Raw genomic sequence first — 12,916 nt, forward strand, 5'->3', positions numbered from 1 at the left:
ATGCTTAGCGTGAAATAAGGCTTTACTTGACCTTCACTTTGTATCAGTCTCGCTCCTTTGATCACGGACCCTAACACCCTCCAGCCTGCCAGCTGTGGTAACCAATGTTAAAAGTTGGGTGGGTGGGCGCCTGGGTGGCTCAGTTGGCTAAGCAACTGCTTTCAGCTTGGGTCATGATTCCAGAGTCCCGGGATTGAGTCCCTCATCGGGCTTCTCTCTCTGACGTCTCCCCTCTTATGCTCTATCTCCCTCTCTCTCTCCCTCTCAAATGGATAAAGAAAATCTTTAAAAACTAAAAAAAAAAATTTAAAAAAAAAGTTGGATGGGCATCCATTTGATGCCTTCTATAGGGCCACACAGCACAAAAAGACCCATCTGTACTCAGGTTCCCATTCCCATTTACATTTCTGTAAATAAGGGATCTTACTACCACACTGTCTTCTTTTCCTCGTACTATATCATGAATATCTTTCCAGGTTAATAAATATTTAGTAATGCATAATATTCCATGATATCAACTTAAAGCAATTCAGTCAACTCTTCCCTCATTGTATGCATACATCCAGCTTGTTTCTCATTTCCTGTCAATGCAAACAATGATGCAATAAATCTGCTTATATTTACGTATTCGTGCTTTTCATTTCTGTAGGACAGATTCCGGAAAGTTCACTTTCGAAATTTTAAAAGCTTTTTTCAGGGGCCCCTGGGTGGCTGAGCTGGTTAAGTGTCTGACTCCTAATTTCAGCTCAGGTCACAGTCTCAGGATTATGAGACCGAGCCCCGCCTCAGGCTGTGCTCTGCTGGGGGGTCTATCTGAGAGTCTCCCTCCTCTTCCTCTGCCTTCTTCTGTCCCTCTCCCTGCTCTCTCTCCCTCTCTCTAAAATAAATATCCTGTTAAGGAATATAAACAAATAAATGAAATCTTCAAGATACTTAAGAAACTGTGGCAATTCAGAGTGCCAGTTAACCCCATATGCTCGGCCGGCACCACGTGTTATTTATGCTTGGAATTTTTACCAATTCAACTGAAAGCTGACAAAGATCAGGGACTGTAATTACATGCAAAAAAGACTTCCTCCCCAGGATCTCCTCTCATTAAATTTCCAAGTCACAAGGTGATTTTAATACCTTAAAATTTTTTTTCCGGTTCTTAATTTCACGTTCTCACTCCTAGTTACCTGCACTAAGCAATTTTCACTTATTTTGATACGTAGATTTTTTCATGTATTTAAATCCTATAAGCTTTCTTTGTCTTACTCTGTTAAGAAGCAGTAGGAGTATTTGCAAAGACAGGACACGGACCCACCAAATATTTTACTGAGCCTTCTATTGTGTACTAACCCTTGAGAATACATTGGCGAACAGAAGACATGTTCTATGCCTCTAGAACTTTAAGGAAGCTGGAGGGGAAACTAGACAAAGCACAGAACCACACTGACACCTTACTTTCCTCTGAAAAAGAGGGACCCACGCTCAAACCTAAACACCGTCTATGCCCAAAGTCAAGACGATCCCTAGTATCAGGCAGCTACAAACTTTTCCAATAGGTAACTTCAAAAAGAAGTTTGGGACTAATTACATGCACAGAGATGTAGATGAAATAGTCAAAGGCATATTTAAAAGTTGGTACACTCATTTTGGTGCTAACTCACATTTTACATTCAGTTAGGAAAACTGCTTTGTTCCACTCTCGCGTCTCATCGAGCAACTTCACTTTTACTTCTGGGTTCTCTATTCTGTTCCATTGGTCCATGTGTCTGTCTTTGAGCTTGAACCATAACATTTTCATTCCTACAGCTTTCCAGTCTTGGGTAGCTTGACGTCTGGGATTGTGGTACCTCCAGCTTTGCTGTTCTTTCTCAAGGCTTCTTTGGCTACTCAGGGTCTTTTGTGGGTCCATGCAAATTTTAGTATTATTTATTCGAGTTCTGGGGGAAACACTGTTGGTATTTGATAGGGATTGCACTGTAGGTTGCTTTGGGCTGTATGGGCACTCTAACAATACTAATTCCTCCACTCCATGAGCATGGAATGTCTTTCCATTTGTTCGTATCATCTTTAAGTTCTTTCACCACTGCCTTACAGTTTTCAGAGGACATGTTTTCGTCTCCTTGGTTAGAGTTTAACCTTAGGTATTTTATTCTTTTTTGGTGCAACTGGAAGCCGACTGTTTTCTTTAATTCCTTCTCCTGCTACTTTGTTATTAGTGTACAGAAATCCAACAGATTTCTGTATATAAGCAACTTCACTTTTAAAAAAACTTGGTAACTATAGATTCCTATGTGGCTCTAAGAAAAAATACAGAGATCCCAAATACGTTTCACCCAGTTTTCCCCAGTCTAACATCCTCTGGTATAACTGCACTACAGTTGACTGACCTTATAATTCACTGATCTTATTAAATTTCACCGTCTTATAGCATTGAGGTGTGTTAGGGGTGTGTGTGGGTGTGGGTGTGTGCACGCGTGTATATTTAGTTCCATGTAATTTTCAGAGACAGAACAATTCCATCATGAGCATTCTTCTGCTATTGCTACTCCTTAGATCGATAGCCACCTCCTCCCTTCTGCACTTTCAGCATCCAGTAACCAACAGCTTGTTCTCATTTCCACAATCCTGGGATTTCAAAAATGCCATACAAATAGAATCATACAGTACTTAAGCTTTCAAGATTGGATTTTAAAGTCCCCACGGTTCCCTCAGATCCATGTTGTGGTACGTAGCAACAGTTTGCTTCTTTTCATTATTATTCCATGTCTGTGGTAGAGCTGTGTCACCTGAAGAACATCCGGCTTATCTCCAGGTTTTGGTTAGCACAAATAAAGCTGCTATCAACCCTTAGGTACAGGATTTCTAGGAACATATGTGCTTCTGTGACACAGGTGTTTTGGCATGGCAAGAGCCGGTCTTGAACTAAAATCTTACAACTCACTAGTGATCACTAGTTTACAGAGGGAAGCTAAAAAACAAGATGTAAAATACTGTTTTTATGATATGCAGATGTACTATCAGAAACCAAGCATTAAATATTAGAATATTATATATGGAAGAATTTATTATTATTTATGTATTACATTTTGGCTTAATTTTATTTTTTAAGTACAAAAAGAAATTAAAAAAAAAAACAACTAGGAGTGCCTGGGTGGCTCAGTCTGTTAAGGATCTGCCTTCTGCTCAGGCATGATCTCAGGTCCTAGGATGGAGCCCCACATGGGGCTCCCTGCTCAGAGGGCAGTCCACTTCTCCTTCTCCTGCCACACACCCTGCCCCACACCATGCTCACCCTCTCAAATAAATAAAATCTTAAAAAAAGAAAGAGAGAGAGAGAGAGAAAGAAAGAAAGAAAGAAAGAGAAAAAAACTAATGGTGGTTACCCATGAGGAGGGAGAAAACAGAGTGATGGGAATGAAAGTGAGACTTCTGTATATCTTATTTTATGCAATTCTGATTTTGGAATTTTTTTTAATTACTAAAAATGATAAAAATTCCTAAAAACTGAATATGAAATGAAACAATTAAACCAAGTTTCATATCAATTTGGCAGCATAGTCAAAGAGTATAAAGAATTTCTTCCAGTGGCTTTCAAACACAGAATTTTTACTATATATCCATATTAGGATATAGTCTAAGGAGGGAAAAAAAGGACAAAGAAAATTTAAATAGCATTCAGCAGTCTAAGAGTTAGTAGTGATAATGGTATTACTATTTTGAAACTATTTCAGACATACTGTAGAATAAAAGAATTATGTTAATAGGATAATGTTATTAAAAACCAAGACTTTTAATGTTATTAAAAACAAAGCCCTAAAATCTTCATTAGACTTGGGACTATCAATATGAGCTTGTAGTTTTCCCCCTAAGAAATACAATACTCTTTTCTTTGCTAAAAGGCCTAGAAGCAAAGACATCTTAAGAGCAATGAGCATCTCATGCACCCAGATTGTGGTCCTAAATACTATTCGCTTCTACAAAGAACAAGACTCCTTAAGAGAAATGACTGATTTTAGGAAATGTGCAAATCTTGTGCCAGTCAGCAAAGAAGTGATCAAAGATTGCTGGACTTACATGGAAGGAATATAAGAACCAAAAATTTTTTTTAAAGATTTTATCTGAAAGACAGATATTGCAAGAGAGACAAAGCACAAGGAAGGGGGGTGGCAGTCAGAAGAAGATACAGGACCCCTGCTGAGCAGGGAGCCCAATGCGGGGCTGGATCCCAGTACTCTGAGATCATGACCTGAGCTGAAGGCAGATGCTTAACCCACTGAGCCACCCAGGCGCCCCATGAGCCAACGTGAAGAGATTCCCACTGGTTTCTGATGTACCAATCGTAAATAACGATTGCAAGGGCTGAGGCAAATCAAATCTATTTTAAAAATCCATGAGTTCACAATAATGTTTTTTAAATGACCACCACTGGAGATTTCTCAGATATCAACTTTAGAAAAATTAATGAAGAGAAAAAAATAGGCATTTATTCTGCCTTTCCTTAGTGAACTGTTTTTTAGGGTAACCAAACAGACAAGGAAGGAAAGTTCTTTACACAAGAACTCAGCTTCTAAGAACATTGCAAGTTACAGAATTAGAAAATTATCACTTGGCCACCTCTAAGGAAATGACTTATCTGGGGAAAAATAATCAATGATTTCAGAAATCACAGGGGGAGTGGCTGCTGGGGAGCTTTACATAGAGGAGAGATGAGGCTGGCCACCAAGCCCACTGATTAATGTCAGCATCACTATAGCTAGGACAACCACACGAAATGGGCATCGTGACACTTTTCGGCAGGAAAAACCCAACAGCATTCTAGAAGACACTCTTCAATCCCAAGTCAGCTGTGATACAGCACTTTACCAAAGTGTGAGATTCTGTGACAGGAAACTTCATTCCAAGCCATAAACATAACACTAGAACAGGTGGCCTTTTTTTTTTCTCCTTTAGGAATATGCCTGTGCTGACCATAGAGTTGGCTGCCTTAAAAAAGCACTCTCTCAAAGTCCTGGGTAGGCTACACCACAGCAGATGCGACACGAAGACACACACCTAGCGTAATTATCAAGTCTGTACTAAAATCCCTTTGCTTCCTCACACTAATACTCCCCCATTTTTCTGGGTGACCTCTATCCTTCACAAATAGTTAAAACCAATATTAAACTGAGGACTTTCCAGGCTATTCTGTTTTTCCCACTTTGCAGTCAATGAGAGTATCCTATATAATATGAAATCATGTGAAGACTTCAATACGAAGCAACTTTTTGGAGGCATAATTTTTGAGAAAATTGGGCAATTACAGGGATGTTCATTGGATTCATCTGTGACACAACTGAAGAGTTGGGAACAATCTCAATGACCAAGAATAAGGTCATTATGACATCTGAATAATGATACTTCAGTAAGTGATTAAAAAGTATTCCTACCTGTAATCACTGCCTTGTTACGGTGTCTACCATAAGTGAAACAATAGTACAACAGGCTATGAGACAGCAGGTACAGTATGATCCTGTTCTTGCAAAAAAGAGTTGTATTAAATGAGTAAGTATGTGTAAAGCCTAAGTTGGAAAGAAAAATGTACGACGTGTGAAGTGTGTCTTAAGTGTCAGTTCAAAGCTACTGTGGTTCTAACACCACATATACACACCCTGCTTAACCAAAGTTTTTTTACCCCTTTTTTTTTTTTTTTAAGATTTTAAGAGAGAATGGGAGAGGAAGCACAAGCAGGGGGAGCAGCAGGCAGGGAGAATCAGACTCCCCACTGAGCAAGGAGCCCGACATGGGACTTGATCCCAGGACCCTGGGATCATGACCTGAGTCGAAGGCAGATGCTTAATGGACTGAGCCACCCAGGCACCCCCTGCCTTATCCTCTTTCTTCACCCTATCCTTTTGTTAATTTCCTAAACGATTACTTTTTCTATACTCCACATACACAAAAAAAAAGCTTTAAGAGTCTATGAATTCTGTGGTTAGAGATAAATTTAAAACCCATTTTAAAAGCAACGTAACTACACTTTTAAATGCTCTCTATAAAGTTCTTGACCATCATGTAAATATACAGAGGCCCTAGAACAAACAGCAAGATTCAACTACAATAATATGGGGCACATGAAATAAAATGTTTTGAGGCTATTATCTTAAAATTAAAGTAAGACTTCTCTAAGACATTTAAAGAATACCATGTTTTTATACTCCCAACTCTTGTATACACAATGTTACATTCTGACCCTATCATCATTAACATTTCCCAACCTGAGAACCAAGAAAGGGTTTCTGCACTTTGAATGCACATGGCCCAAGATAAAATGTCCAAGGAGACAAAGCCTGTGCTCCATAAGACTGCCCTACCATGGAAAAGCAGGCTTCTCTTTCTTTCCTCTCCTCTCAAACCCCTGCCAGCAGCTGCAAAACCATTTACTTCCTTTCTGATTCAGGGACCCAGAGTCTCTTCTCGCAACTCTCATCAAAACCTCCTTTCAGGGAAAGATCTAATAAACTTTTTATACTAAAAAAACAAAAAAAGTAACTGACAGGCTTAGTGTGCTTCGCCACTCAGGGGTATCTGCATTTTGAATAAGGAATAAAGACGAAATAAAGGTGAAATTCCAACTGTAAAATTTAAGCTTAAGTCACTAAGGAGAAATAAAGATGAAATTCCAACTGTAAAGTTTAAGCTTAAGTCACTAAAGAGAATGAGATTTAGAAGAAACAAGAACCTCCTACAATTATTTAAGCTGTTGCCTACCTGGCTAACTTAAAAGCCGTATCATTACAGACTCAGAGAATTCTGAGCCATGCTGCTAAAAGCTGGACCATTACAGCTAAATGTCAGTTTTACTATCTTCAATATAAATACTCACGTATTGTACCATTAAAACGAAGAAGAAGAAGAAAGAAAACTGTATTACTGTAAGACCAACAAAAAAACTATCAGAAAATCCGGGTTCCTGGGTGGCTCAGTTGTTAAGTGTCTGCCTTCGGCTCAGGTCATGATCCCAGGGTCCTGGGATCGAACCCCACGTTGGGCTCCCTGCTCAGTGTTCCCACTCTCTCTGCTTGTGTTCCCTCTTGCACTCTCTGTCAACTAAATAAATAAATCAGAAAATACTTCTTTAAAGTTTGCCAAGTAATTAAACCTTAGCTCTTTTTAACAGGGGAGAGAGGGAGAATGAGAGCAAAGATGGACGGACAGGAAAAGAGGAAAGAGATGAATGACCTGCCCACCATCACACCATTAAGTGGAAAAGCTAGTGTTTGTGCTAAACCAGTGACTGTGACAGACCCTTCTGCTCTCTGATATACTATTATAATCTTATTTATCTTAGAAGGCTTACACTTTCGAAACTTCCTGTTTTAATGAACATATACTCTGGATATTACTTTTTCCTTAAAAGTGTGAAAAAAAATTACAGGACAAACCATACTTACCTGAATGTAATATATTCCCTTTTCCTGAGCATACATCATTAGAAAACAATAATCTAGGTTTTGCTTTGTTCTCCATCTAAAATAAAAATTTTCAGAAATGAGTTAGGAATCAGACTCAAATTTAGCAAAATAAGATTCAATGTAAATATTTTATAATGCATACTACATGTTATATTTTATAATATATATACATACACTCCATACACACAGTAGACAATATATACAAAATATCTGTCGACCCACAGATACCTGTGTATCTATATACATACACATAGGATACACCCATGTAGGAGAGCATAAAAGAGAATTCACTTTTCTCTAACGAAACCTTTATCAAAACACTAATCGTCAAGATGTCCTGAGGAAAAAAGGAGTCTAATGTCAAGTAAATTTGCGAAGCATATATATCTCCCCCTTCTGGAGACATATTCATATATCACAGGCACTGAAACATCCAATGGTAAATAGATTTGTTGAATAAAAAACTTTTCAGTCTATTATTTTCCAAACTCCTTCGACTGAGGGCCCTTTTTTCAAATGTAATATCTCAGTGTTCCTGGGAAATGGTGCTTCAAGAACTATACTTTGAGGATCACTGCTTTGCATGAAGGCAGAAATTAATAAAATATTGTACTGAATGCTTAAAAAAAACACATTAAAGTTTACATTATTAAGTCCTTTCAGGGAATTCCTAGTAATCTACAGAAACAGACTAATGCTGAATAAGAGAAGTGGTTGTAAAAACTAGTTAAAAAACAAAAAGCAAACAAAAAAAGGGTTTGAATCATACAAAGTAAACTTCTCCAGAATATACCTTGGAAGTTGTTCTGAATTTAATGAGACCATCTAGAATTTACCGGAACCATTCCCAAATTTTTTAGAACTAAAATATTTCTGGAGAGACAACCAATTAGATGGTTATATCCGTCTTTCAGATAAATTAACAACTCAAGAAGTATAATCTCTTCCCAAAACGTGATTTTTTTCATTTTTTCTGGTGACATAAAATTCAAAATTAATGTCAGTATCTCTTAGATTACATTGTTTTTAATAACAATACAATAAAAGTTTTCAGTCCTTCAATTTTAGAGATTTAGAGACAAATCCAGTTGACTGGATTTTTACATTATTACAATATAATTCTGCAAAACAGTAATATTGTTTTTATCACTTCCACTGAATCAGTACTCATTTAATTTGCATATAGATGTTAGGTTTCTATCGGAACTAGCTTGTGCATTATTCTGAATATACTCTTAAGTCATAACCCACAGAACAGCAGTTATAAAAGTTACTGAATGGAGTGGCCAGGTGGTTCCGTGTCTGCCCTCAGCTCAGGTCATCATCCTGGGGTCCTGGGATTGAGTCCCTGCATCAGGCTCCCTGCTCAGTGGGGAGCCTGCTTCTCCCTCTCCCTCTGCCACTCCCCCCAGCTTGTGCGTGTGCTCTCTCTCTCAAATAAATAAAATCTTAAAAAAAAAGTTATTGCACACAGCAAATTCAGCCTCTTATTATAAACTGCATATTTTCCAATCAAATAACCAAAAATGCATTAGCTCTCACAAATTAGCTGAGCCGTAAAATGTGTTACATTCCAATAAATACTTATTACGTGGTAAACATTTATTCCATATCGTACTCACAAGAGTGGGGGACCTTAAACAACACAGGCTCACCTTACTCTTTCTTTGGAGTCTCCAAATGTCTCCTTTAAGTTTGTCAGGTCAGGATAATAGCTTTCAGGAGGGGATATTATTTCCACCAAGCCAGAACTGATTTCTTTAGAAAATCTGTCATAAGAAAGATAAGCGGAGTTATTTAAGTTCTGTGGGATTTTATCTATCTTAATGCTCAACTTAGTGTGCTTAACATAAAATACATCAGTGAGGTATACTGTTAGGGTCACTGTGTGCTCATGGAAGTAGCTCATCATTGATTTTACTTGCCAGAAAACATGAATTTTCTGAATAACACAAAGGGTTTTTTTTAAAAAATAATGCTTTAAAAACAGTGTAAAAAATGCTATCCCTAGAGAAGCATAGAAATCCTAAGCCAACTGCACGTATTATATTCCTAAAAAGTATCAGAATTTTAAAAAATCAAAATGAAGGTATCACAGACAATAGAGAATTGAAGAAAAACAAACTAACAAATGTGTGTGTGTGTCTTTGTCTCATATATGGAGCAACGTCTGGAAGAATCCGGTTGTCCTGTGGGCTATACTACTGACCTTAGCTGCAGACAGCAGGGAGGTTGTTCAGTACCCTGGACACATACGAGGGTCCTCACAACTAAGAATTATCTCACCTCCCTTGTCAATAATGCCAAGGTTGAGAAAACCCGTTATAAAGCTTTTGTGATCAGCTTGACTAACTCAAGTGTATTCCTTCCACATTTGCGTTCCCCTCATTTAGTTTTTGCAAATCTCCACAAAATCCTTGTGCAACTACCCGCATTTACACAAATGGGGTTCATGCTTAGTCATACTTTTTTCTGGGCTTGGTGTTCCTACACACTGAGGAAGAAGAGAAATGACAAAAATCACAGCATACACCCCAAAGACCTGACCATGTGGCCAAGGGGAGGAGGGGCCAATAATTAGTGCCCTGCTCCTATATTTGAGGAATCTATACTGAATTCTGTTTATATAAAGGGCTGCCAAGAAATTGAGCACTTGAAGAAAAAAAAAACCAACAATAAATGCACAATTTAGTTTTGCACTTTTCATAGGTTTTTAAAAAGCTTCTGGTTTCAGCATTTTGATAGACAAAGTAAGAACCAAATTATTTTAAATCTATGGCTGACAAATAATTGTTGCTTCCTTTTGGCTTTTTAAGTAAAAGATACATCTTTAGGGCAAAAACAGGTAAAAGTCAATGAAGAAACCCATATCATGACTAGTTTTTATGGTATCACTATTAAAACTATGAAGGCAGTGTTACAAAAACTAATCATGTCAGAAACTTACTAAGCTTCCCCCCTGTTAACTGCTAAGTGCTTGCTCACAGTAAATTGTTACTCAGTCTTTTCAGAATAGAACAGATTTAGCCATAGTTTAGCACTGAGGTTTGGAACTACTGCAACTACAACAAGCTACAACCACTACAAGACTATCCACCCTGATAACAGAGTGTTTTTCTGGTCAACTAAGGGTGAAAGACATAAGTAATCTTGTGTGATCCTCTCTATGGTCTCTAAGATCCGTAATTCATTGACAGAGTTACATATGTATGGCATTCAAATCTTTTCTATACTGAAATACACCAATTCGTCCATGATCAGAAAACCGTATCCGCCTACTTTATGACAACGTAAAAGACCAATGATAGTGACCCAATGAACACTGAACACAGAGAAATGAACTAGAGAAGAGGCATTTTCTTTTAGCAAAAAGCCAGTAAGTAACAGTAACTAAAATGTTATCATTTTCATAATTAAGAACTTACTCCTTCTCCAAGTTGGCTACGACACTGTGTACATAATCACTATCTGTCTGGGAAAAGAAAAAAAAATTATACATACATTACTATTTTTAAATTTTTATTTAACTTTTAATACTGAATTCAAATAAATAATTACAACATTCAAGGAAAGCATGGCATCTAATTTTGAGACATGGATTTGCATTTCTGTATTCTATTTTATTGTGCTACAATATATCATGGAGTACTTACTAATACAATAAACAGAGGTCAGTTTTTATTACGTTCAGTGGTCTCTGATTCAGTAGAAAAAACGGTACAGAAACTATTATTGCTTCTTCTGAAACACCCAAGCTATAAGCAGTGAGTTAATCACAGATGCACCACGCTACAGGGAAAGATTTCTCCACTTAAAATCCTAAAACCTAGGTTCAAGATCTGTCTCCATAGCTACTTGGCCTGTATTAAGTGAAAGTAAGTCACTTTCATGAGCCCTCCTTTCCTATTCCATTTAAAAAAAAAAAAAAATGGCAGGAGGAAAAAACACCTTAGAGACTACGACACTTAATGATAAAACCACTAATAAAAAGCTGTTGTTGTCTGTATTCTTATTATCATCATTATTATTAGACTGATAATGAGAACCCAACTCAAAAGCACTTTACCCAGAGTTAGAAATAAACGCTTATCAGACCTGTGTATTTTAAAATTATATACAAACAGGGGTGCCTGGATGGTTCAGCTAGTTAAACCTCTTGATTTTGGCTCAGGTCACAATTTCAGGGTCCTGGAATCAAGCTCTGCTTTGGGCTCTGCGCTGGGTGTGGAGCCTGCTTGGGATTCCCTGTCTCCCTCTCCTTCTGCCCCTCCCCACCACTTGTGCAATCTCTCTCAATCAATCACTCAATCAATAAATTATATACAAATAGAGATCTAATACTCCCTACCAATTTTAAATACACTCACGGCTTATATTAAAATACTCAATTGTCAAAGGAATCAATGATCCATAAAATATGATCTAGGTTATAGAGACTGCCAAAACACTTAATACTAGAGAAAAACAAATGGAAAAAAAAAAAAAAGATTAAGCTTCACCCTGGAAATTACAAGACTATTAAGCTATAAAAAGTTGTATAAAGGGTTGTCTGGAAAAGTATTGTACCTTTAATTTCTGTTAACTGAAAGTGATTTCTATTTTTATTATTAGGCTTAAAGAATGAGGAGTGAGGCCGTAACACCACATCCTTCAAACTCTTAACAGCTACGGAGATAAAATGGGCACATAACTCAAACCCCTCCATATTCTCCCCACATAAACCCAAACATTAGTCAGTGATCTCTCTTTTAATAAATTATTCACAGACATGTGTAACCAATGAGTATCTTACCACTCATCAGCTCTAATTTTGGAGAATATGATCAGAATTGGTTTATACAAATTTTAATGTTTAAGCAACAACCTGATATGCAATATGACAAGCATTTATGAATGGCCACTGATTTGCCGAGCCAAGGGAAAAGGAATACAGAGATGAACAAGACCGGTTCCCTCTCCCCAACAGGCTGTTCAAGAGGTGGGCTAAGGTGAGTGGATGCAAGTGCAGATTTATTGTGTAATACGTAATAAAAAGTATGGAACTTAAGTGAACCATATCTAGTACCTAATTACACAGAATCCTTATTTTGCATGCTAACTGACATAATTTGCGAAAGATTTGCTTAAATGCCTGTTAACTGGTGTCACTTTTCTACAAGAGAATCCATCCTTTCTGGTACCAAGTAAGGAAACCGTGCTGGGAAGTCTCTGAAGAAAGCTCTTGCCCATCTGACCTCGAGAGGGCCGTTTATCTCCACAGGGCCGCTCCCTGCCTCTCCCCCTGTAAAGGAAACCATCTACATTGCACAGTACATTGCGCAGTAAAGGAAACCACTTACAGAAAAGGAACACGATGAAAAGGCAACCTACGGAACGGGAAGAGATACCTGTAATTGTGGCTATCCAAAATACATGGACAACGGATACAACTCTAACAAAAACCTCAAAAACCCGACTTAAATGGGGGCAGAAGA

At 37.7% G+C, this 12,916-nt stretch overlaps 1 protein-coding gene across 4 annotated transcripts in view; it reads right to left on the reverse strand.

Annotated features, from left to right (window-relative positions):
* MGAT4A (alpha-1,3-mannosyl-glycoprotein 4-beta-N-acetylglucosaminyltransferase A) overlaps positions 1-12,916 on the reverse strand; it is a 164,502-nt gene that overhangs the window by 32,480 nt on the left and 119,106 nt on the right. For all 4 annotated transcript variants that reach the window (XM_045980144.1, XM_045980141.1, XM_045980142.1 and 1 more), the window contains exons 6-8: positions 10,868-10,914; positions 9,098-9,211; positions 7,422-7,497 (exon numbers count right to left, since the gene is read on the reverse strand). In XM_045980144.1, coding sequence (XP_045836100.1) covers positions 7,422-7,497; positions 9,098-9,211; positions 10,868-10,914 — 237 coding nt within the window. The remainder of the gene's footprint in view (positions 1-7,421; positions 7,498-9,097; positions 9,212-10,867; positions 10,915-12,916) is intronic.

The sequence above is a fragment of the Meles meles genome, chromosome 16 (assembly GCF_922984935.1).
Source record: "Meles meles chromosome 16, mMelMel3.1 paternal haplotype, whole genome shotgun sequence".
Classification (NCBI taxonomy): domain Eukaryota; kingdom Metazoa; phylum Chordata; class Mammalia; order Carnivora; family Mustelidae; genus Meles; species Meles meles.